Source organism: Mirounga angustirostris, unplaced genomic scaffold, assembly GCF_029215605.1.
Source record: "Mirounga angustirostris isolate CCGP_5_RB_7025 unplaced genomic scaffold, mMirAng1.0.hap1 SCAF_7, whole genome shotgun sequence".
Lineage (NCBI taxonomy): Eukaryota > Metazoa > Chordata > Mammalia > Carnivora > Phocidae > Mirounga > Mirounga angustirostris.
In genome coordinates this window covers 42,183,046-42,210,088 of record NW_026991715.1, presented here as the reverse complement: position 1 = coordinate 42,210,088, position 27,043 = coordinate 42,183,046, and the positions used below count along the sequence as shown (strand labels likewise).

General features: G+C 38.1%; 1 protein-coding gene across 5 annotated transcripts in view; it reads left to right on the top strand.

Moving 5' to 3' along the window:
* Positions 1-17,678, top strand: part of IL6ST (interleukin 6 cytokine family signal transducer) — a 50,213-nt gene extending 32,535 nt beyond the window's left edge. For all 5 annotated transcript variants that reach the window (XM_045895061.2, XM_045895034.2, XM_045895043.2 and 2 more), the window contains 9 exons: positions 503-585; positions 1,245-1,455; positions 1,942-2,124; positions 3,976-4,077; positions 4,254-4,400; positions 4,730-4,870; positions 8,784-8,880; positions 11,761-11,842; positions 12,608-17,678. In XM_045895061.2, coding sequence (XP_045751017.1) covers positions 503-585; positions 1,245-1,455; positions 1,942-2,124; positions 3,976-4,077; positions 4,254-4,400; positions 4,730-4,870; positions 8,784-8,880; positions 11,761-11,842; positions 12,608-13,333 — 1,772 coding nt within the window. In that variant the 3' untranslated portion in view covers positions 13,334-17,678. The remainder of the gene's footprint in view (positions 1-502; positions 586-1,244; positions 1,456-1,941; positions 2,125-3,975; positions 4,078-4,253; positions 4,401-4,729; positions 4,871-8,783; positions 8,881-11,760; positions 11,843-12,607) is intronic.
* Positions 17,679-27,043: the final 9,365 nt, after the last annotated feature.

Below are 27,043 nucleotides of genomic sequence, written 5' to 3'. Positions count from 1 at the left end.
ACTTGGTTTTATAAAGTGGATTTTCATTTTTCACATTGTTGGTGATTATGACAATAGCACTGTGAATTCATTTTTATTATATCCTATCAACAGTCATCCTAACATAAGGTAATACACTTAGCCCACATTTACTCCCATTTATTTTGTTTTATATTCTTACATATATACATTTAGGAGTTTTAAGTATATATTTAAATAAAATTTTTCAGTTTGATTTTTAGCAGTAAGAAATGGTGATCCATCTTTGGTTATACCTTTAGGATGTGTTCGTAGCTTTACAATTTAAAGATTAGAAAAGTATCCCGATATAATCTAAATTATCAAGCTATCTATCATCCTGACTAAAGGAAGACCCAGGCAAAGCATGCTAGGGTGGGGAAAATGAGAGTTTAAACAGTGACTGAAGGGCAGGAATATTAAGAACAAAGGAAAAGAATAATTTCCAAGATTATATTTTATTGTTAAAAAATTTTATTTTAAAAATGTTATGTCATTTCTTTAGGACCATCCAAGGCACCAAGTTTCTGGTATAAGATAGAGCCATCCCGTACTCATGGTTATAGATCTGTACAACTCATATGGAAGGTAAAAAATTGCATGTTTATGTTCTTTTATCACTTACATAGATATATTTTATATGGCATTGTGAGTGTAGTTTTTTAACTTAAATTTTTATTCATCTTAGTATCAGGAAAACATTTGATAAATAGAAACAAAGCTTTGTATATACTACATAAAAGGGCCATAAAGAGCAGGTTTTATCTCATAAATACTTCATCACAGTTCTATGAAAAGTTCTATGAGAAGGATCTTATCTGTCATTGAATTTCCCTGAGTGCCTCATAGAAAATAATTACTAAAGGTTTTGAGTGATCAAAATGTATGCCAGTAATAGGAAATACAAAATTATTGTCAACTCCATAAGTCTGCAAGTGTATCATACTAAAAAAAAAAAAAAATACTCAGGCATAAAATATAATTTAGGGTCAGATAGCCACAGTGCAGGTACTATACACAGAACTAAAAGCTAATGAAATGGTGCTTTCCCTCCTAGTCAAAGTCAATGGGTTTACTCTTCATTTACTATGTAGTAGTTTTACTTAAGGTAGTAAATTGTAAATGAGGTTGCAAGTACCTTTCAGTTAAACATTTAGAGTTTTGACATAACAGCAGAATTTGTGAACATGGAGAAAACTGATTAACCTTTATTAAATACATTTTTAAAATAAACTATTTTATTATAGACATTGCCTCCTTTTGAAGCCAATGGAAAAATTTTGGATTATGAAGTGACTCTCACAAGATGGAAATCACGTTTACAGAATTACACAGTTAATGACACAAAATGGACAGTAAACATCACAAATGAGCGTTACATAGCAACTCTCACAGCAAGAAATCTGGTTGGCAAATCAGATGCAGCTGTTTTAACTATTCCTGCTTATGATTTTCAAGGTTTGTGTCTGTGAGATGGAGTCGACTTACGGATGGGAAAAGGTGGTTCCTAATGTAGAAGATATTCTGAGGCGTAGTACGTAATTATTCTAAGTCAACAACCAAATAATTTGTTCCATTATTATGTGGCTCACTTAAACTTGGGAGTAAACTGCTTAATTTATTTCGGCCTTTTCTGATTGCTTACCTGGTTTTTTAAATATTAAGGCTCTGGGAACCATATATGAGTATGCCTTAAATATATTGCTCATTGCTTTCAAAGAGGGAAAAAAATGCCATTTACACATAGAAAACATTTGAAGAATTTTGAGAAAGGAATTTTAGTTTCAAAATAAATTGTGTATGTAAATGATGATAAAGTGCCTTTATTCATGGAAATACATATTCATATGCGCTACAAAAACTGGTTATGGAAATGTAAAATATCAAAATTTCAAATTTTTTAATGTTCATTTATCATATCGGTATTCCAACTTTGTTTTAAAGCTACTCGCCCTGTAACGGATCTTAAAGCATTTCCCAAAGATAATATGCTTTGGGTAGAATGGACAGCTCCAAATGAATCTGTAAACAAATACGTACTTGAGTGGTGTGTATTATCAGATAAATCGCCCTGTATCCCAGACTGGCAACAAGAAGATGGTACTGTACACCGCACCTATTTAAGAGGTATACCTGGCTAGAAAAAATTTTAAGTTGATATCCTTTAGACAGCTTTTTCTTTCACATATTTTTGTGTGCTTTACAGATGTTGTGGTCCCCTGAAAAGATCTTCAATTTATCAGTTACTAGTTACATCTAGTTTGCCAGATGTGTGACTCTCACCAGGTCGCATATAACCTCATTCATTTGCAGGGTCTGTTTATGGACAAAGTGGGGCTAATAGTATCTTCTCTTTAGAGTTAAGTGTTTTGATCTCAAAGGAACACTTAAAAAACTATAAAGAGAACTATAAGGTAATATGACCTCTGCTTGTAATTAGTTGCATTTTTTCTATACCTGATTTAACTCCTCATCCTGCAATGAGAAAATATTTTCCTGTAGCATCTGAATGACTTGTTAAACCCTTAAAGCTGTTGAATAGGGGAAGCAGAATTAGAACTCAGATTTCCTTGTCTTTTAACTGGAAGTTGTAATGGACAGAAAGTAATGATGTTGTAGAGCTCCAAAATGGTGGATTGCCCTGCGTTTTAAGGTACAACTTAACTCTGTGGCTTTGAAGTGATAAAACAGCTTTAAAGAGAAAACACTCAGCTTGTATGTTTTTGTTTTATTTTAGTCAAGAAGGAGAACCATTAGAATTCAGCTATGAATAATATGATTAATTAGAGAAAAGCTGTAAACAAGGACATATCTGCCATAAAGTTTGTTTTATTTATAAAATAGGCTATTTGGCCCTCGTTAACCTCTTATTTAATAGACAATTTTAATAAATTTGGCTGTTTATCAGCCTTATCAAAAGCAAGGTGGAGCTAGAGAGAAGATGCACGTTGGTAGTAACTAGACAATAGAAATGTTTTTAAGAAAGCATAGCATCATCTCCAGAGACCTTCAGGTTGCACAGGGAGCCCCAATAGCTCATAGCTCTGATAACATCACTGTATTACAGCAGAGTTTAACACTTAATTCATCTTCTTGATAATATTGAGTCATCAAGAAAAAGTGAAATTACTCTGTTTAAGAAAGCAAAGAAGCATATATAACTTTATGAGTAATAGTTGAGGAAATAAAAGTTCTTGTTGAATGTATAAACTTCAGTATAACAAATACCTTATTTTCTGATGTGGACAGATAGAATTCTATATAAAAAGATTTTTAAAAAGATTTTACTATTGTGTATTAAAGGAATAGATTACTTTGTTAATTTGAAGAGATTATTTAAAAATTTTTTTTTTACCCTTTGGAGGAAATAGTACTAATTCTTTTCTTCCCAGTTACTTTACAAACCAGGGCCATTTCCCTAGCTCTTACCAGTAGGTCTTTAGGCAGTTTTCTGAGAATTAGTTAAGATGTACAAACACTGAAGCTATAAGACCAAGGATAATTTGAAATCAATGTTTTATTAAGTCCTGGATGTAAATATAATAATTACTTTTACTGATAAATATTTCCACCATATTGGAATATAAAAGTAAGCTTTTACTTTCATAAATAGCTTTACTCTATTAAGCTTGAATCCAGTACACAAAAGGCAACGCTTACTTTAAAGATTTTATTTATTTATTTGACAGAGCGAGAGAGGGAACACAAGCAGGGAGAGTGGGAGAGGGAGAAGCAGGCCTCCTGCGGAGGAGGGAGCCTGATGTGGGATTCGATCCCAGGGCCCTGGGATCATGACCTGAGCCGAAGGCAGATGCTTAACGACAGCCACCCAGGCGCCCCAAGCAATGCTTACTTTAAAAGCTGCAGTTTGAAAAGAAAGTTCAATAACCATGAAATTATAGTGTAAAAATAAATAATGGAGTTAGACTTTTTTTTTGTTACGGGGAAAAAATGTTTACTCTCCTATTCTTTCTTTAGGGAATCTAGCAGAGAGCAAATGTTATTTGATAACAGTTACTCCAATATATGCTGATGGACCAGGAAGCCCCGAGTCTATAAAAGCATACCTTAAACAAGCTCGTAAGTCCAAATTCATTTTCTTGGAAATGTGTTGAGTTTTCTATTAACAAAGACATTTTATCTTTTTTAAATAAGGATATGCCTTACAGTGTTCAAATATAATAATTAAATTTTAGTAAATTCTCGTGATATACTGAATTATAATGATTTTTAGTTACCAAATACTTTTATTCTAGCACCTTCCAAAGGACCTACTGTTCGGACAAAAAAAGTGGGGAAAAATGAAGCTGTCTTAGAGTGGGACCAACTTCCTGTTGATGTTCAGAATGGATTTATCCGGAATTATACTATATTTTATAGAACCATCATTGGAAATGAAACTGGTAATGAAACTATCAGTTATTAAGAATTACTGGTGTTTTTCTTAAGCTTTTAAATGTTAAGTCTCACCTCCTTAAGTTATATATCTTAGAGTATATTATCATCAGAAAAGAGACACCTGAGAATATGCCTTATGGTTGCTTTCATGGTCCCATTAAAGAAATAACTGTGTTGTGCTTATGGGAGAAGAATATTATGTCAGAGATATGAAAGTTATTTCCTGAAAAATGTATTTTTTTTCCTTTTTAATACTTTTGCAATGTCAAATAAAAGCCAAATCAAGCAGAAACATTGAGCAGTTGAATAAGCCACACTTACTGATTTCTTCTAGCTGTGAATGTGGATTCTTCCCACACAGAATATACACTGTCTTCTTTGACCAGTGACACTTTGTACATGGTACGAATGGCAGCATATACAGATGAAGGGGGAAAGGATGGCCCAGAATTCACTTTCACTACACCAAAGTTTGGTAAGAAAGAATGATGTTTGCTCTTTCCTTCTCTTTTTTTCTTTTTAAAATTTAATCAGACTAAAAACAGACTTAGTTAATAAGCTAAAATTTTGTTAAAAATGTATCTTTGAATCATAGAAATGCATTTTTCATAAATTATGGTTTTTGTATTTATCGGATTTTGGTTGTTTCTTTAAACTATCAAAACTCACCTCTGTTATTTCATTAACTGCTTCTCACTGACTTCATCTATACTCTATAAATGCCAAAAGAATTTGTGTATCTTTCTAAATGGGATCATATTTTCACTGGCAAAAATCGAGTGTGGTCTCTTTCCTCCTTCTCTTATTCCTCCTTTTTATAGGCAGGTTGCTGGAAAGATGAGTCCACACTTGCAGGCTCTACTTCCATTCCTCCAGCTCTGTCTTTGACGTGCTGAACCCAGGCCTCCAGCCCACCACGCCACTGAAATCTCCCTGATGTCACTCACGGAAGTCCTCTTAGTTATGATCTCCAGGGCCTGCTTTTTTAGTCATTTTTCTGTACTTCTCAGCATTTGACTCTGTTGGCTTCTCTTCTCCATCCTTGAAACTGCTTCTTCCCTTGGTTCTTTAAACTTCTTTTTGTAATAGCACTCTCCTGAATCTTCTCCCTCTCTGGTACTTCCTCCTTGGCCTCCTGTTCACTCTTCTTTTTAAAAATGGTTTGTATTGGGGCACCTGGGTGGCTCAGTTGGTTAAGCGACTGCCTTCGGCTCAGGTCATGATCCTGGAGTCCCGGGATCGAGTCCCGCATCGGGCTCCCTGCTCGGCAGGGAGTCTGCTTCTCCCTCTGACCCTCCTCCCTCTCATGCTCTCTGTCTCTCATTCTCTCTGTCTCAAATAAATAAATAAAATCTTAAAAAAAAAAAAAAATGGTTTGTATTTTCCAGAACTCTGTTCTCAGCCCTCTTTTATTATCTACCTATTCACACTACCTGTCCGTGACTTCAGCCATCCTTTCTCTCCTTCCCAAATATGTTTCTCTTTTCCCTGACAAAACCATCCAAGTCTTTGCCAAAGCCAGAAATTTAGATGATAGTAAATTTCTTCCTCTTTTTGCTTACATAAGCCAAGTATAAAGTCCTATTGATCATGCCTTCTAATTACTGCTTTTTTTTTAAAGATTTATCTATTTGAGAGAGCGAGAAAGAGAGAGAGAGTACATGAGAGGGGGGAGGGTCAGAGGGAGAAGCAGGCTCCTCGCTGAGCAGCAGGGAGCCTGATGCGGGACTCGATCCCAGGACTCCAGGATCGTGACCTGAGCCGAAGGCAGTTGCTTAACCAACTGAGCCACCCAGGTGCCCTTTTGCATGCCCTTTGATAATCTCTTTCCTTGACCCTAAGCTTCTCATGATTTTCTCCATCTTTTTCTGCTTTTCCTAATGGGTAGCCCTATGTTAGCTCCTCACCTTCCCTTGTTTTGGCTCTTCCTTTAGCCTCCCTAACACAGACTGAAGCTGCATTCTTTCTTGTTCCTACTACATTTTGAGTCAATATAGAAATTACCTTATTTTATTGTATTTGTAACCTCCACCCCCAAGTACCAGCACCATGATTGATAAGTAGAAACTACATATTCCTTATTGATTGAATGCTGAATGAGAAAATGAATGAATGAATAACTACATAAAATAGATAATAAAAGATCCTGAGCTTTGCTGTGATAGCTAGCCAGTAATGAACATAGTTTCTGGAATAAGATTTGTGGTGACATGTTAATAAAATACATATGTAACAAGTAATAATTGAAGTTGATCTTAAAAAAAAAATAAGCTTTTAAAATACTATCCTGATTATGAAAGTAACATTCTGTAGAGCAGAAGAAAAATCCACTCCTAATCCCGCATCTAGAATAATCTCTTAACATATTTGTATATCCTTCTAGTATTATCAATGCATACATTTTTTTTCCCAAAAATTAGAGCATACTTGTCAGGATTTACTTCATCATCTGCTTTTTTCACTGATCTATTTGTTGTTTTGTTTAACTATTATGGCTTCTTAATATAGCATGGGCCTTGCTCCCAAAGGACCTTACCAGTGTATTTAAAGAAATACAGCATAAGTAAAGTAATTGAATGGAAAGGCATTTGGGCCATGTCGGCTGTAAATAGAGTGGGAATTTAAAGATAATTAGTAGGGGGGAGTTTCATCTTCAAAGATGATTTTATAAAGGAAACGGTACTTGAGCCTTGAGGTTAGGTTGTGAACAAATAGGAAGAAGGCATCTTGGGACAGAATGAGCAAAGGCCCAAGACATAAAAACCTAGTAAGTTTAGCAGCAGTAAAGAAAATGTTCTGCCTGAATTTGATTTGGTATGTATATGAAACCTGAGCATACAAGAGTTAGTATTTGCCAATCTACACTTTATTCCTGAGCATTGATCTGACTTACTGTTTTGTGTTAAGCTTTGTAGAAAATAAAGTTACTTGCAAAGGGATGTGTGTGGTGCAAAGATTAGACTAAGTGAATAGCATATGACTGCAATATTACTTTTATAAAGTTTTCCCATAAAAGACTAATTAGGAGGAGACTGGAAGAGTTAACCAGAAACAACCATAAGGTAAATCATTAAAAATTCCAATATAAACTATCCAATTAATGATTCATTTGGTTAAGTAAGCCCTCTTTTAAATGCAGATTAGGTATCATCTGCTATTTAGAAACCTTATGCTTACTGATTAGGTGATACTATTCCTACTGCTGCCACTCCTTGTACTTAAGAATCTTTTTTTTTTTTTTTTTTTTAAAGATTTTATTTAGTTACTTGACAGAGAGAGAGCGTGAGAGAGGGAACACAAGCAGGGGAGAGGGAGAAGCAGGCTTCCCGCTGAGCAGGGAGCCCGATGCGGGACTCGATCCCAGGACCCTGGGATCAGGACCTGAGCCGAAGGCAGACGCTTAAGGACTGAGCCACCCAGGCGCCCCTGTACTTAAGAATCTTAAAAATTCTGGGGCGCCTGGGTGGCTTGGTCGGTTAAGCATCTGCCTTCGGCTTAGGTCATGATCCCAGAGTCTTGGGATGGAGCCCTGCCTGCTCCCTGCTCAGCAGGGAATCTGCTTTTCTCTCTCTCCCTCTGCCCTTCCCCACTGCTCATGCTCTTTCCTCTCTCTCTCTCTCAACTGAGATCTTTAAAAAAAGGAAAAAAAAAAGATTCTTATAAATTCTTAGCCGTTTATCAGATATGCCATCTTTTTTTTTTTTAAGATTTATTTATTTGAAAGAGCACACAACGCGGGGGTGGGGAGTGCAGAGAGAGGGAGAGAGAATCTCCAGCAGACTCCTTGCTGAAATGCAGAGCCTGACTTGGGGCTCGATCCTACTGCCCTGAGATCATGACCTGAGCCAAAATCAAGAGTTGGACACTTAACCAACTGAGCCATCCAGGCACCCTGATGCCATCTTTTTGAAAATAGTAGATAGCTACTAAAAATTTTATTTTTATTCCTCATAGAGGATCATATTTGTAGTTTCAATTATTAAGATTGTTTTACAACTTTTCCACTTCTCCCCAGTACTCACAGATCTCAAAGATAAACTTTTGTTAAGATTCTGCTGGCAGATCATAAATGTAATAAATGGTTAGGTTTGGGAGCTCTAACTTATAGATTATCTGTCCAATAAAATGAACTTAGTCATTTTATTCCCCTAACCAACATATAGTTTATTTTCACCCTGTGGCCAGGTTACAGTGTAAGGTATAAAGGGCTAGGATATCATTTACCAAGAAGAGGGAGAGGGGAGAAAACAGCCATTTAAGTTTGAAAAGGCTGTAAAAACAGGATGGTATTTCATCTCTTCAACAATCCTCTGGCTGGGAAGTTTTATTGTTTGTGTCAACATATGCATTAACCATTGTTTTCCTTCTTACCCCTTTCTGTTTTTTAGCTCAAGGAGAAATTGAAGCGATAGTTGTCCCTGTTTGCTTAGCATTCCTATTGACAACCCTTTTGGGAGTATTGTTCTGCTTTAATAAGCGAGACCTGTAAGTACCCCTAATTTTATTTTTGCAGTTTTTCCCCTGGATTTATGCTCTATTCTCTCCCTCAACCTCTGGCCCCCAAGTAATTACTGATTTGCTTTCTTTGTAGTTTTGCCTTTTCTAGGATTTCATATAAACAGAATCAAATAATATGTAGTGTTTTTATATAACGTCTTTCATTTCACATGTTATTGAGACTTACTGTTGCATATACTATTTTTCTCCTATTTATTGAATAGTATTCTATGGTATAGATTTATCAAAATTTGTTGATACATCTGTTATGGAAGTTCACGTTGTTTCTTTGAATTGGGACTATTGTGAATAATGTTGCCATGAATGTTCACCTACAGATCTTTGCGTGAGCATGTTATCATTTATCTTGTGTAAATACCTAGTAGTGGGATTGCTGGGTCAGATAGTAAGTGCATATTTAACTTTATAATAAACTGTCAAACTATTTTTCAAAGCAGATATACCATCTTGTATTCTCACCAGCTCTGTGAGCCTTCCTGTTGTTCCATATTATCAACTCTTGGTACAGTTACAGTTTTTAATTTTAGCCACTTCCTTATCAGTGTGTAATGCTATTTCATTGTAATTTTAATTTCCATTTCCCTAGTAACTAGTAATGGATCTTCTCATGTGCCATTTCTATATATTCTTTTGTGATACATCTTCTGAAATCTATATATTCTTTCATGATATATCTTCTGAAATCTTGCCCATTTTTACATTGGGTTGTTTGCCTTAATATTGAACTGTAGGAGTTCTTTATATATTCTGATTACAAAATTCTCAAATGTGTTTTGGACAATCTGGTCTTGTGGCTTTGCCTTCTCATTTTCTTCACTGTGACTTTAGAAGAACAAAGTTTTTAATTTTGATGAAGTCCATTTTATCAGGTTGTGATTCTTGTGTTTTATGTCCTGTGTAGGAAATCTTTGCCTAAGTCAGTCACAAGTATTGTTCTCCTTTGTTTTCCTCTAGAACTTTAATCATTGTAGCCATATGTCTGTGGTCTATTCAGAATTTTTGTGCATGGAATAAGGTCAGGGTCAAGGTTCATTTATTTTTTTTCCATAGATACCTAGTTAGTTGTTCCAGCTTTATTTAGTGAAAATACTTTTTTCCCCATTGTATTAAAGATACCTATCTTTGTCAAAATCAGTTATCCACGTAGGTCTGGATTTATTTATGGACTCTCAATTCTATTCCATTGATCTTTGTCTATTCATCCCAATACCATACTGTCTTAATTTTAAAAATTAAGTTTTGAGAGCAGTTAGAATTCTTCTAATATATTATTTTTCAAAATTATTTTGGCTAGAATCTTTGATAAGCTGATATTAATATTTATGTGAAAAGGAAATTTCCTTTAAAAACTCTTGTACATTGTTGAGATTTTATTGAATCTGCAGGTCAATTTAGGGAAAAACTGCAATCTGAACATGAGTTCACCTCTTCATAAGTCACATGTCTTTCAGTTCAGGGATATGTTAAGATCTCTTAGGTTTTAATTTTCTTTTGCAGTATGTTGTTGTTTCCATTAGATAGACCTTACACATCTTATGTTAAATTTATTCCTAAATATTTTTTATACAGTTGTAAATGGCATTTTCAGAAATTTTTATTTTCTAATTATCCATTGCTAGAAATAGAAATACAATTTCTTAAAAAATATATTGTCTTTGTATACTAAGACCTGGATACATTCATCTACTCTAGTACCTTTTTGGATTTAGCATTTTCGCTGCTAACCAGTAAAGATGGTTATTCTGATGTTTGTTTTCAGTTATTTTTCTTATTATACTGGTTAAGTAAAACTTTGCATTATCACCAGTTTTAAGGGAGAAAGCCGTTCAGTTTTTGATCATTACATGTGATGTTGGTTTTAAGTTGAGGACGTTCTCTTATATTTCTATTGTGCTGAGAGTTTTTGTCATGAATGGGTGTTGAATTTTGTCAAATGCTTTTTTGGCATCTGTTGATGATCATACGATTTTTCTCCTTCCTCCTTATATGGTGAATTTTATTCATTGATTTTTTTTTCCACACATTAAACCATTCTTGCATTTCTCAGACTTTTCTGGATTCAGTTTGTTAATTTTTGCATTTATGTTTATGAGTGACACTGGGTTTTGTTTTGTTTTTTTTTTTTGGTGGTGGGGTCTTCACCTACTTTTGAAATCAGGGTAATAGTAATTACCTCATCAAATGAATGGGGACATGTTACCCTCTCTGTCTTCCAGGAGAGTTTACATAGGATTCATATTATTTAAGTGTTTGCTAAAATTTACCATTTGAGCCTGAGATTTTCTTGTGGGAAGAATGTTAGTTTACTTCAAATTTTCTTTCAGTCTCTTTCAAGGAGTTCATCCATTGACTGGTTGCTATTTTTGTTTAGGTTGTTAACTTTATTGCTTTTTATATTATACCCAGATTTCATAGTTGTTTCCACAGGAGAGTCAGTCTGTTGGGATCTTATTACTGTTTTTATATTTGAACTTACTCTAAAGATGACTCACTTCCTGTACACTTAGGGATCTCTAACTTGGGGTTAGGAACTATATTAAGGTAAATACTTGTGAAAAAATGAAATTTATCATTTTTTTCTGGTAGTTATGTGAAAAATTTTTATGTGGTTTTAGTTGGAAATTAAACATTTTTGCTTTTTTTGTTGTTAGGAAGGGGTGTACTCTAAGGTTTTGTGACCTGGCTCAACTTTTTAATTGTTTTTTATTGCTGAATTTTATTTCAGTTTTTTAAATTGAATACTTAACAGTTTTTCATTATGCTAGATTAAGCTCATGTTTAGAATCAGGGACTATTCGTTGTTTATTACTTGTGATTTTACAGACATTATATTTCTTTTCTCTCCAGAATTAAAAAACATATCTGGCCTAATGTTCCAGATCCTTCAAAGAGTCTTATTGCCCAGTGGTCACCTCATACACCTCCTAGGGTAAGATACAGTTTTTCTGACTTGTTTATACACGGGCATGTTAGGGTACATTTACAGAGTTGAACCAGATGATGAGCCCAAATTGAAAAGTAAATGATAATAAAGTATTATCACAACATAATCTGATATTCCTTATTCTATTCAGTAAACATGAAAAGCACTTGATTGAACTTGTAAAATAGAAAAGTTAATGTGTAAATACTGCTCTGTGGTAACTGTGTTGTAAGGCAAGCATTTTGTATAGGATATTAAAATCAAATTTAACAGTATACCAGTTTGATGCTGTTGAAATGATTTCTAGAAACCTAGACTAAATTCTTTGAACCTCCTTACAGTGAAATGACTGAACTTTATTACCTTCTAATAATCCTTGATTAATGTTAAAACATAGAACACATTTTAATCTTACCTTCTATGAGACTTAAGTCATTTGAGTTTGATTTTTCTAGTTTTTATATCCTGATAATCATAGGCTCCATAGTCTTTGTACACCAGTAGCTTATCAGAATTGAACAACAGTATTGATTTGGAGTTCTGATGAAATATAGTCTGATTCATGCTTCTCAGAATCATTTCCACAATATCTGCAGTTCAGCTAGTTGACAGGGCTCAGTGATCCAGATTATCTCTGCACCATGGGAATTACTGAGAAGTTTCAGAGATGCATTTCTCTGTGGTCTTAACTAGAATTTGCCATGTATGTTTCAGAGTTTCTGAATGAATATATGCCAGAGGTAATAATACATTTTTTTCTTTCTTTCTTAGCATAATTTTAATTCAAAAGATCAAATGTATTCAGATGGCAATTTCACTGATGTAAGTGTTGTGGAAATAGAAGCAGCCAATGACAAGAAGCCTTTTCCAGAAGATCTGAAATCACTGGACCTGTTCAAGAAGGAAAAAATTAGTACTGAAGGACACAGCAGTGGTATTGGAGGGTCTTCGTGCATGTCCTCCTCTAGGCCAAGCATTTCCAGCAGCGACGAAAATGAGTCTGCACCAAACACTTCGGGCACCGTCCAGTACTCCACGGTGGTGCACAGCGGCTACAGACACCAGGTGCCCTCGGTCCAAGTCTTCTCGAGATCCGAGTCCACCCAGCCCTTGTTGGATTCTGAGGAGCGGCCGGAAGAGCTACAGCTGGTAGAGAACACAGAGAGCGGTGTCGGCAGTCCGCCCAGGCAACAGTATTTCAAACAAAACTGCAGTCAACGTGAAACCAGCCCAGCTAGTTCACATTTTGAAGTTTTGTCAGTCAATGAAGAAGAGTTTGTGAGACTCAAGCAGCAGATTTCAGATATTTCACAGCCCTGTGGATCTGGGCAAATGAAAATGTTTCAAGAAGTTTCTGTAGCAGATGCTTTTGGCCCACATACTGAGGGACAGGTAGAGAGATTTGAAACCGTTGGGATGGAAGCTGCAGTTGATGAAGGAATGCCTAAAAGTTACCTACCGCAGACTGTCAGACGAGGTGGCTATATGCCTCAGTGAAGACTAGTTCCTGTTACAACTTCAGCAGTACCTGCAAACTAAAGCTAATTTTATCTGTTATTTCAGATAAAAATAATCTTCACTCACTGAAGATGATCATTTGCCCTTGCGGACAACAATAAACTGTCCTCCCACATGGGCTGTTTCCCTTCCAGAATATCTGGGATTCTACTTTCAAGCACTACATAAACTGACTTCATCCTCTGAATAGCTGAATGATTTTTGTGCTGTTTCAGGATGTTTGCACTGAAGAAAAAGTAAAACTTTGTTTTGGTAGCTAGAAAACAGAGGGTATTTAAATAATAAGCAGTGATATACTTAGTACAGCTATACTGATTTTAATGAGAATAGGCACCAAATAAAGTGGCTGAGATAGAGTTAAGGCAATTAGATGAGTGAGATCTAGACTCTCTACTTCAGCTGACAGCATAGAGAGAGCTGCAGGTGGCATAATTACATGAACCCAGTTTTTGTTGTCTGACCAAAACCAACCAAAAAAAATAGCGGGCTTAATTATAATATCGCCCACAGGAAGTAGTAGACATTCTCTTCCATTGGTAATGATGCTGCCAGCCACTAGACGAATGGAATTCGAGTGTGAATTTTGCAAATTACAAAAAATCTTGGAATATTATATAATAAGTAATCTAAAATTTTCAAAATTTGCTTTCTGTCGTTATTCACAAATTCAGCAGAGTGCCCAGTTAAGAGCTAGGAATGAATGCCAAACTGTGTTAGCCATCTTAATAATCTAAGTCTTCATAAATGGCGAATAATTTTTAACATTTTTCTATATATATATAAACATTGACCCTTTGTTAAAAATGCTGGAGATTTTGGTTGATGAAGCACTTTATACAATGTTAAATTAAAACACATTTTAAGGTGAAGATACATGTTTTGTTTTTATTTTTAAGTAGGCCAAGATTCAAAGGTTTGTTTTGGGGTGTTTTTTCCTAGTGTTTGAAGCAAACGAAGAGCACATGGGCACTGCACTACTTACCAAAATAAAGCACCATCCAAAAATGTACATGTTGATGTTAGTAAATGTCACAGCGCATACCCTGTTAAAAAGGCACTTAATGAAGGGATAGTATTTTAATATCTGCCAGTTCTGAGGTAGGTGGAACTTAGTTCCACACTGTGATTTAGAGAGATTTTAAACCTCTCCCTGCAAGTTCTGTTCTTCCCAGAGAGAAGTGAGCCAGGCTCCAGAGTTTAGCACTTAACCCCACTTTTGCATTTTTGCCATACCCTACCCACCACATTTGACAAGGAGGCTAGGCTAAAGACAGGAACAAGATGTATGAAGAGATTTTCATAAATCATTAGTGGTTGACCAGTGCTAGGAGGTACATTTGCAGAACGTATGTTTTGGTTTTCTGTCATATTTAAATCACCAAAACCAGGCCAACTTCAAATATTTTTGTAGAGGTTATTCAAGAATAAAAGGCTAAGAAAAGTTGCTATCCATTGACAGTTGAAATCTAATTCTACTCACTACTCTCTCAGAATATTGTTCATATTAGACCTTCTGTTTATTAGACTTTATATTCCTGCCTGCTGTGTTTCAGAGCGCTTTCACACACATGGTCCTTGTGAGACGGGGTAGAGGCAGCATGAGAGAGGCAGAATGACAGGATGAGAAGTACATGAGGAAGACTGGACACACAGAAGCCAAATAGGGACAGAGGGACCCCAAAGTCACACTACAGGATAATGGCACCACCACCATTTAGGTTTGTCAAAGCCTGATCCAAACTAGGATTACATTTATCTTGCTAAGAATCTGTCAAGAAATATGTATCAGCTTTATTTTTCATTTCCTCTAAGTAAGTAGTCCTGTTATCTGTAAAAATGGTCAGCTCTGCCCTTCCTCATGCTAAACAGCAGTGTTATGAAGAATTCTAGTGTGACATTTGTCCTTGGGGGCATGGGAGCAGTTATAAAATGTAAACTCACAATCTAAGGGAATGAGAATGAAGTCATTGAAGAACACTGTATAAGCAAATCTTCTGAAACTTGTATAGAACATGGTGCCCTGAGTGCCCCCCCCTTCCCAGGTGCAAGAGCACTTTAGACATACTAAATGGATAGTTGCTGAACCAATAATCCATTCAGAAATAGCCCTAGATTTGATTACTAATATGTGATAGACCTCTTTGCCCAACGAGAGAAGCATTCATGAAACTTGTTTTAAAGTACAAAATTAACTTTCCTAAGCCATGTCTTAGGATAATTTGTGGGGTTTTCTTCAGGTTTTTAAGATAATTTGTTTTGAGGCATGTAAATTGTATTTTACATAGAGAAGCAAATCTTGTTTGTATGAAAATTAGTCTATAAGTTAGTAGATGTGATCCTCACCAAATCTTGAGTATCCAGAAATTTCCTTTAATGCTGACAAAGCCTCTCTATGGACAAAACTAATGCACTGCTTCTGATGCACTTGGCCTCACAGAGGAGTAAAAAATAAGCATGTGTGGCACAGGTATTGCTGTCGTAGTTTGACTGTTCCTGGTGTGTTTGGTACCCTACCCTCATCCCTTATAAAGGCATGATGCTGAGCAACTATGGGAAAACTCCCAAACTTAAAACCCATTAAAATCTAAAAAAAAAAAAATTTTTAACTTGGATCAGTCAGCACTCAGGAACATACCCAACATGTAAATAGAAGCAGGGGAAAAAGCAGAACCATTCACACGTTCTGTGTTCGTATCAGTTCTCTACCTAGATGTTCATTTAATTTCAACCTTACACATGAAGGTATCTAATCTTCCTAGCTTACTGTGAAGTTCATTTCTACTTCATGAACCTTGTACTTGTAAAACATTTATTTATGAAAGCTCATCCTTTAAGTAGAACTTACTAGTTTTGTAGAAATCAAAAAAAAATTTTTAATGTCTTTTTTTCTATCCACAGGGTTAACTATTTAAAATCATGACAAATATGTAGAAGTAGGATAGTCGTATCAGACAATTCTCTAAAATTTGTTAATTGGCATGTATTGACCAAGTATAAGTCAAATAGGAGAGCTCTTCCTCTGTTATATTCTACATCATTTTCCTATGTTTGGTTTTAAGAAGAAATTTTTAAACCATATACTTAACGTTACTTTGTTGAAATGGGTAATATGTCAATGTAATAAGCTATATAACATTTTTTAAATTCAATTGCTAAAAGTTACTGGGATACCTTTCTGTTGCAGGTCATGTTCAATTCTATTGCCTAAGTAAGATTGCTTTTAAAAATTCATTGCACTTTTCTATATATTGAGAATATGGAGCCATCAAATGACAAGCTGTTTATGTTTAACGTAAAATTGGTGATTGTTGGGGCGCCTGGCTGGCTCAGTTGGAAGGGCATGTGACCCTTGCTCTCAGGGTCATGGGCTCAAGCCCCACCTTGGGTGTAGATATTACTAAAAAAAATAAATTTTAAAAAATAAAAATACATTTGATCATTCTCATGGATTTCAAAGATGGTATAAACTAGCAACTTACAGCCTAATTCTTTTAAATGCCTTTTCAGTTCCTTTTCAGAATACTTATAAACAATTCAGATGTAAGTCAAAACAAACTTTCCAGAGCTAAATGTACTATCCTTTCGATTAATCTTTTTTTTTTTTTTTTTGTCATATGGGCTACTAGTATGCATTAGCATGATATTCTAGTATACATTGCATTCAAAAGAAAAAGAAGGCAACTCGGTGTGTGCTCTACTGTTTTTCGTTTTTTCCTAAATTTTTAAGAGCTTTTTGCAGTCAGCAGCTCCTTCAAGTGGATTATTTAACTTCATTACCCAGTGCTTTACCGTTGATTATGATGAAAATGCATTGAAGACCAATGGAGATAGCTAGATGTTCTAGATCTTTTATCCCTTAAAGACAAGCTTTGTCTGAATGGTAACTACACGTTTCAAATGCTGTAACAGGAATACCAAAATGGGATGTCAAATAAAGGGATATTTTAAAAGCAGATATTTGAAAATTCTTTAGTCAATACATGTTACTGAATATACTCTAAATAAAAGTGTGCAATTTGCTAGTACTACAGTACAGCGATTAGCATTAGGTGTGTATCCTGTTTATATCCTAGCTATGTACCTTTTACTTGTAAGTGCAATCCTTTGAAGTTCGCTTGCTATTTTACCCCCCAGTCTACTTCATATAGAAGGCTTGTCTAGAGAAACTATTGTATTTTTACCTCTGTAGTGAATTGCATGTGCTAATTGTTAACATAGCTATCGGTCTTATGTTAACGTAACTCTAAACATTATTGTAAACGTTCTTATGTATCAGCTCTAATCTTTCAAGTAAATTTAAGAAATAAATTCTTGTTTAAATTTTTTTCTGTCTGTGATCACTAGTACGATGTCATTACATGTAATGCTTGAGTTAACAGTATTTGTCACTCCTGTTGGGTCTTAGTGTAAACTAGATGCTTTTAGAGGGTTCTGTGGCTTTTTAAATGTCCATTTAGCATAACGGAATAGGTTTTAGAAGAAAATCGATATATTATCTTGGTCTTAATAACATAGAATGGACCAAGAGATTGTAAATCTGGAAAACTGGTAAATGAATTTGCCAAGATGAGTTCTGGAATCCCAGCACCGTACCAACCTCCCAGTGTTTTTTTTTTTTTCCTACTGGGCTGCCAAGGGACCAGCCAAGTACAGAGGCGCCACCTAGTGGCCGGTCTGTAGCCACAAAGCTAAAGTCTTAACAGAGAGGCATGAAGCCCGCTGATACACAGCATCCCACGGCTACCCCGAGGTTACTTAGTCTATGAAACTAAGGCAACAATTCCACCTGGAAGAAAATCCTGAACTATTAGATTTGCACATCTTCACATTGTGAATTTATCTAAAACATGCAGTGAGTCAAATCCACAAAATATTTAAGGAAGAAGGTACTCAAAGGCACTGAGATTCTGACAACAGAAAACCTAATGCTGCAGGAGCCCGCAAAGAATGGAAAGGCAGCCATTCTTCCCTCTGAGACCAAGCCAGCGTGGATTTGGCCCCTTGTTCAATAGAGACTTACGAACACCTGGACTCCTAACCGGCCTCAGAGCCTAGCTAAGGACCCCTGAGAAAGAAGCTCCACGTGCAGAATTTTGACTGGCAAGTGTTGGCTGCTCCTTGCTGGGCTGCATGTTTCATGCACGCCCGACAGTTCTCATTACCTACCGGGGGCCACAGGCTGGTGCGGGCGTTTAAAGGTGAACACGTATGTACCATCTGTGAAACACTCATGTTGGGTCAGTAAATCCTTAAAAATTCTTCTGAGGTAAGCATCAGAATTATTGGCCGACTCAGGTTTAACAACTTGCTCGGGGTCATATGTTAGCGCAACGGGGTTCCCACTCTACCCTGACCCCAAAGCCCATATCCTTTGCTGTGTACACCATCTGTCCCTAGCTGCTTTTAGTGAAAACCTTGCTCGTCGGCACATCTGTGGCCGGCGTGCACAGCGAATCACTTCTGTTTCCTAGACCTTGCTAACTCTTCAGGGTTTCCCCCTCCTCACCGCAGCCTCCGCCTCCCCAAGATTCCCCGTCCCCAGCCCTGAGCCCAGAACAGTGTTTCTTCATCAGGATCCCCTTAGGCCCTCATCTGAGTTGGCTCAGAAGCCTGCCTTCCCCCTCAGCTCATGCATTTGCTCTAAGCACATATAGCAACACCTACAAGGGAGGTAAATGTACTGGAATTTAAATAAAAACAAGAAAAGAAAGGAAAACAAACAGGAAGGGAGGGAGGGAGGAAAGGGAGGTAAATGTGTCCCTCTTTCCTCAGAACGCATTTTAACACAACTCCTACAGTCTCATTTGTCCCAAGGAAAGGTCCTCTAATGGTGGAATCGGGCCCACGGCAGCTCGTGACCAAAGGGCCTGGGGGCAGAACACCTTCCCTGAGTACTGAGATCCCACCCATCCTGTCCCCGGCTGTTCTGCCACAGGATGCCCACGTCTGCTGCCCTGTGCACAGATCCATCCCCGCTTGTCCACCTCTGGGGCCTCTCCTTCAGGGTGGCTTCCAGCAGCTCCCGCCCATCTCCTGCCAACCCACTAGGGGGCAGCACCAGCAGCATTTGGGAGCAGTGGGATAGCCTCTTTGGGGACAAAAGAGCTGGCGGCACCAATGTGTCACCCTGTTCCCTAGCATAGGAATAAAGACACCTTGGTACCAGCTTTTCGCTGCACTTTACCATAAACTATGAACCACTGCATGGTCACACAACCATTTTCTGGGATGCAGAGCTCAGCAAGACCCTCTCACAAAGGATCAGCCTTGGTCCACGCTACACGGATCCCCAAAATTTGGAGTTTTGAAAACCAGCCTCACTCAACACAGGAGAACTGTGCTGCCTGGCTAGGCACACGGCTCAGACACAAACAGGGTGAAGGCAGGGATTTGATGGAAGCTGGAGACACAGGAGGGGTGACTGTTCCTCTGTAAGGGCTTCCTGAAGAATGGTAGGTGTGAACTCTCTGCTCCAAGGAGAGAGTGGGGCAAGGCCATTTCCCCCCAATCCCCGAGCAACAAAGCGCCACCCAGTGGAGGCTGGAGCCACTTACACTAAGCCCCTCCACCCTGTGCCCTGCAGGTGCATCCTTACTAGGGCAAGTGTTCCTGAGACTCAGCACAGCAGGCCCCTCCCCCAGAATATCAGCACAAACCCCTCACTTGCACCACTTACTGATTGTAGAGTGCTGCAAAGCTTCCCCTCCAGGGGAAATAGGACCCAGCTTTTTTCTTTTTTTCCCCCTTTTGGATCTAACTTCTTGTAACAAGCAAACCAAAACACATCTAGTTTAAACCTGCCGCACAGTGGACAAGATCCAAACACCACCTCCGCCCACCCCGCCCTACCGCAGTCAAGGAGCAACTCTGCAAAGACTGACCTGAGGGAAGGAGCAGCCAAAATACAACAGTAGAGTGTACACTCTGAAACACCTCCTGAAGCCCCAGGCCCAAGACAGTATAGGACCTCTTCCTATATAGTCATTACTCTCAGGAGCAGAACTATAACAGGCTTTCCTAACTGTCACACACACAAAAAAAACAGTGACCTAGACAAAATAACAAGATGGAGGAATTCACCCCAAAAGAAAGAAAAGGAAGAAGTAACAGCCAGGGATTTTATCAATACACATATAAGTAAAATACCTGAACCAGAATTTGAAAATGACAATAATAAAGACACTAGCTGCACTTGAGAAAAGCATAGAAGATTCTAGAGAATCCCTTACTGCAGAGATAAAAGAACTAAAAACTAGTCAGGCCGAAATTAAAAAAATGCTATAACCAAGATACAAAGCCAACTGGATGTAATAACAAGAATGGATGGATGAAGCAGAGGAACAAATCAGTGATATCAAAGGTAAAGTTATGGAAAACAATAAAGCTGAAAAGAAGAGGGAAAGATTTTGTATCATGAATGTATACTTAGGGAAATCAACGATTCCTTAAAAAGTAGTAACATTTGTATCATAGGAGTCCCAGGAAAAGAAGAGAAAAAGGAGCAAAAGACTTATTTGAGCAAATTATAGTTGAAAACTTCCCTAATCTGGGGAAGAAAACAGACATCGAAATCCAAGAAGCACAGAGGACTCCCATTAAATTCAACAAAAGCAGGTCATCACTGAGATACATCATAATCAAATTCACAAAATACACAGAGACAAGGAAAGAATCCTGAAAGCAGCAAGGGAAAAAAAAAAAATCCTTTACCTACAATGGAAGACACACCAGGTTTGCAGCATAACTGTCCTCAGAAACTTGGCAGGCCAGAAGAGAGTGGTATGATATAGTCAATGCGCTGAATGGGAAAAATATGCAGCCAACAATACTTTGTCCACCAAAGCTGTCATTCAGATTAGAATGAGAGATAGTTTCCAAGACAAGAAAAAATAAGGAGTTTACCACTAAACCAACCCTGCAAGAAATATTAAAGGGGACTCTTTGAGTGGAAAAAGAAAAGACTAGAAATACCAACTTTACAAGTAACACAAAGGCACTAAAATCTTATCAATAATCACTCTGAACGTAAATGGACTAAATGCTCCAATCCAAAGACATAGGGTATCGTAATAGATTAAACAACAAGACCCATCTATATGTTTCCTACAAGAGACTGATTTTAGACCTGAAGACACCTGCAGATTGAAAGTGAGGTGATGGAGAACAATCTATCACGCTAATGGATGTAAAAAGAAAGGCAGAGTAGCCATACTTGTATCAGACAAGCTAGATTTTAAACCAAAGACTGTAGCAAGAGATGAAAAGGGGCATTATATCATAATTAAGGGGTCTACCCATCAAGAAGATCTAACAATTATAAATATGTCCCCAACTTTGGAACACCCAAATATATAAATCACTTAAAAACAAACATAAAGGAACTAATTGATATACTAATAGCAGGGGACTTTAACACTCCTCTTATAGCAATGGACAGATCATCTAAGTAGAAAATCAACAAAGAAACAATGGCTTTGAATGACACACTGGACCAGATGGACTTAACAGATAAATGCAAAACATGTCATCCTAAAGCAGCAGAATACACTCTTTTTTTTTTGAGGGCACATGAAACATTCTCCAGAATTGATCACATACTGGGACTTAAATCAGGCCTCAACAAGTAGAAAAAGATTCAGATCATACCATGAATACTTTCAGACCACAATGCTATAAAACTTGAAGTCAACAACAAGAAAAAATTTTGAAAAGACCACAAATACATGGAAGTTAAAGAACATCCTACTAAAGAATGAATGGGTTAACCAGGAAATTAAATAAAAATACATGGAAGCAAATGAAAATGAAAACATGACAAAGAGGTAAAAGACCTGTACTCTGAAAACTATAAGACACTGATGAAAGAAACTGAAGGTGACACAAAGAAATGGAGACATTCCATGCTCATGGATTGGAAGAATACTGTTAAAATGTCTATAGTACCCAAAGAAATCTACACATTTAATGCAATCCCTATCAAAAGACCAATGGCATTTTTCACAGAATTAGAACAAACAACCCTAAAATTTATATGCAACCACAAAAGACCCTAAATAGACAAAGCAATCTTGAAAAAGAAAAGCAAACCTGGAGGCATCACAATTCCAGACTTCAAATTATATTACAAAGCTGTCATAATCAAAACAGTATGATAGCGGCACATAAAAACAGACACATAGATCAATAGAAGAGAATATAAAACTCAGAAATAAACCCACAATTCTATAGCCAATTATTCTTTGAGAAAGCAGAAATGAATATCCAATGGGAAAAAGTGCCTTCAATAAATGGTGGTGGGGAAATTGGACAGCAACATGCAGAAGAATGAAACCGGACCACTTTCTTACACTATACAAAAACAAATTCAAAATGGATTAAAGACCTAAATGTGAGACCCGAAACCATAAAAATCCTAGAAGATGGGTGCCTGGGTGGCACAGTTGGTTGGGCGTTTGACTCTTGGTTTCAGCTTAGGTTGTGATCTAGGGGTCCTGAGATCAAGCCCTACGTCGGGCTCTGTGGTCAGCATGGGTCTGCTTGGGATTCTCTTTCCCTCTCACTCTTTCACCTACATGCTCTCTCTCTCTCAAATACATAAATAAATCTTTTTTAAAAATCCTAAAGAGAGCTCAGGCAGTAATTTCTCTGATATTAGCTATAGGAACTCTTTTCTAGATAGGTCCCCTAAAGCAAGGGAAACAAAAGCAAAAATAAACTATTGGGACTTCATCAAAATAAAAGGCTTCTGCATAATGAAGGAAACAATCAACAACGCTAAAAGGCAACCTATGGAATGGGAGAAAATATTTGCAAATGGTATATCCAATAAAGGGTTAGTATCCAAAATATATAAGGAACTGACACAACTCAACACCGTAAAACCAAATAATCCAATTAAAAAATGGGCAGAAGACATGAAAAGACATTTCTCCAAAGAAGACATCATGGGATTGGGCCCTGCAATGGGCATCTCCCTCAGCAGGGAATCTGCTTGAAGATTCTCTCCCTCTGCCCCTAAACCCTCCTCTCTGAAATAAATAAATCTTTAAAATAGTAATAATAATAAAATGTTCATTCTACCCAAAGCAATCAGATTCTATACAACCCCTATCTAAGTTCCAACGGCATTTTTCACAGAAATAAACAATTTTCACATGGTTAAGGAAGTACAAAAGACCTCAAATAGCCAAAACAATCCAGATAAAGAGCAACAAAGCTGGAAGTACCCTGTTTCCTGATTTCAAACTGTATTATATAGCTACAGTAATCCAAATACGATATTGTAATAAAAACAGACATATTCATCTAAGGAACATGAAAGAGATCCCAGAAATAAACATATGCATTCAAGGTCAATTAATTTATAACAAAGAAGCCAAGAATATACAATGGGGAGAGGATAGTCTCTTCATTAAATGGTTTTGGAAACACTGGGCAGCCGCATGCAGAAGAATGAATCTGTACCACTATCTTACACCATTCATGAAAATTAACTTTCCAAGCAGATTAAAGGCTTGAACGTAAGACCCGAAACCATACAACTCCTGAACTAAATTCATTTAAGCTCCCAATCCACTCTGCACCACACCAAAATTGTGGGTTGTTTTTTTTTTTAAGATTTTATTTATTTATTCAACAGAGAGAGGGTGCGAGAGAACACAAGCAGGGGGCAGTGGCAGAGGAAGAAGCAGGCTCTTTGCTGAGCAGGGAGCCGGACCAGGGGCTCCATCCCAGGACCCTGAGATCATGACCTGAGCTGGAGGCAGATACTTAACTGACTCAGGCACCCAGTCATCCCAGAATTTTTAAGAATCTGAAGCACAAGGAGTGGCAGTAGTAGGAATTTTAAAATGAAAATGATGGGGCACCTGGGTTGGTTCAGGTCATGGTCCTGGAGTCCCGGGATCTAGCTCCCTGTTCAGCGGGGAGTCTGCTTCTCCCTCTCCCTGCTCATGCTTGCTCTCTCTCAAATAAATAAAATCTTAAAAAAAAAAAGAAAAGAAAAGAAAATGAAAATGATTATTGAACTCACCTCCTGGAGTTGTTGTGAGGCTTAAATGAAGTAGGACCCATAAAATTTTGACATGGCGACTGGTCCATAGTAAATGCTCAATAAATGGCATTTAGTGTTGGTAACATTATGCATAAGGTAGGAAGAAAGAATGTGAAACCTGGATTTCTACGTTTCCTTTTCCTTCCTAATATACCTCAGGGAGGCTGAACATTAAAGAACACAAAATGGATGGGAGCATTACTTTATCAGGAGGTGAGAGCAGGTCCCACCACTGTTGTTCCAAACATAATCTTGAAGGGAGTTGAACAGAGAAGGAAAAGCAAGCACAGGCTGCCTGCACAAAGACAACCCCCCTGGCAAGCCTTAGGAAAGTCACAGCTAGAGGCACGTGGGGGCTGTGGTGGGGCCTTGGGTCCCAGAGGCCAGCAGCAATTGTCCGTGCCAATTAGGTGCACCAAGCAGGAACAGAACAGTGAAAAGACTGCTTTGTTCAGCGGGGAGAAATGCTTGGTAGAAGGTAGGGTGCGCGAACAGGCAGGGAGGGCAGTGGGGAGGCTGCTACTCTAATTCAGGGAGAGGCAGGAAAGGCTCCAACGGTGACCACCGGGTCAGAAAGACAAGGAGGAAGGGATGGAGAAGAAAGGGTATTGATGAGGTAGGATCATCAGTGTGTGATCAAGCGATGAGACACGGGGAGGAAGGGAGAGAGAGGGGCCACTCCGGCTGCTTTACCAAAGGTACAGGAAAGGAAGGTGAAGGGGGAAGAGAAGGAGTTGGGGACCTCCCCAGTACACACTGGATTCAAAAATGTGTATGTAGCAGGCGCAAGATCACACCCTGAACTCCATTCCCCCCACCTGAGCCCCTCCCCCACCCCCGAGTGACCAAGTCCCACCTCTCACTCTCCGACCACCTCCCCCTCCCCCTCCCACAGGAGAACCTCCTCGCCCTCATCTACGCTTCCGTTTGATCACCGACACCTCCCCCACTTTCTCTGTCAGCTTCACGAGCTTTCACCTTCACCACAACTCCGCCAGGGCCTGTCCCACCCTGCCACACCCCCGTGCGCGTGACATCCTTCCCTGGATAAACCTCGTTACCTGCCCCTCCCCCATGCCACCTGGAAGGGGCAGACCAGCACCATGACTGACCAGTCTCACGTGTACAATTCTTTCATCACTGCAAGACCGATTTCTTATCCTTGCTTTACTGAGATGAGCCTGCCTCACATGCAATAAAACTATAACCATTTTAGGGGGCACCTGGGTGGCTCAGTTGGTTAAGCGACTGCCTTCGGCTCAGGTCATGATCCTGGAGTCCCAGGTTGAGTCCCTCATCAGGCTCCCTGCTCAGCAGAGAGTCTGCTTCTCCCTCTGACCCTCCTCCCCTCTCATGCTCGCTCTCTCTCTCAAATAAATAAATAAAATCTTAAAAACAAAACTATAACCATTTGAAAAAACAAAAACAAAACCACCAGTAACCGTATGTGTTACTCACTGGGCATGTGCTGTGTGCCATGCCCTGCATTAAGCTCCGATCATTCCTTAAGGGGAGGAATCCTTCATCCATGAACTGTTTGCACTGTTACTACTAATCCCCTCCTCAATTTACAGATAAAGGAATTGAGGTCGAGGGGCTCATACTGGGCCACAGATGAGCAAGCAACAGAGCTGGGGCTGAGAGCAGTTCAACGGAAATGCTTCTGCTGCAAACTCTCTCTTAACAAGAGAATATTAACAACTTTTTTTTTTTTCTTCAGTTAAGCAGAATTTATTTTCGTTTTTAAGACAACCCTCCTCTAACAGGTAGGTTTATTCAATTCTCTTTTTTAAAAAATGGTGGCATTCTTTTAAAATATTCTTTCCAAAGCAGCAGTTACATAAATGGAATACTGGATTCAACTTAAAATTGTGGTTCCTACTTAACACTGTTCTGCATAGGATCATGATTAAAGATTAGGATATTCTTCACATTTCCAAGCAAAATCCAGTTTAAAAAGCTTGTTCTTTCCAAACCCCTAATAACAGCCATTTGAGAGTAAACCAGAGCATTACATCACCCCAATGAAGCTGCAGGTTTCATTACATGCACCAACAAATCTACATGGCTAGCCTCTGCATTCCACTTTTACAGAATTTATTTTACACCTATTATACCAAACAGCATTTTAAACACTGACATATAAACTCCCTAATAAGTTATCTTATTAGAAACAAGCGTTTCTCTTCTAAAGAAAAAGCGTTTATCTTATTAGAAACAAGATACACCATCACTTAAAGTCTTCAAACATTATTGCACTTTAACTTTCATATTTGACAATGCATTCGTGGAGCCGTGGCCTTGGAAAGGGTCACAAGTTCCACCACCCCACGGTTCTCGCCGTGCAGCACGGAGAAGACGTAATACTCTCCAGCTCCACCGTGGCCACTAATGAAGCATACAGCTCATGATTTTGGCTCAGGTCAATATCCCAGGGTCTTTAGATCGAGCCCCACGTCAGGCCCTGTGCTGGGAGCAGAGCCTGCTTAAGATGGTCTCTCTCTCCCTCTCCCTCTGCCCCTCCCCCACGCTCTCGCCAGCATGCACAGGCTCTCTATGAAAACAAAACAAAACACATGCTCTGCATCTTTTTTAAATTATGTTCAGTTAGCCACTGCATTCATTAGTTTTTGATG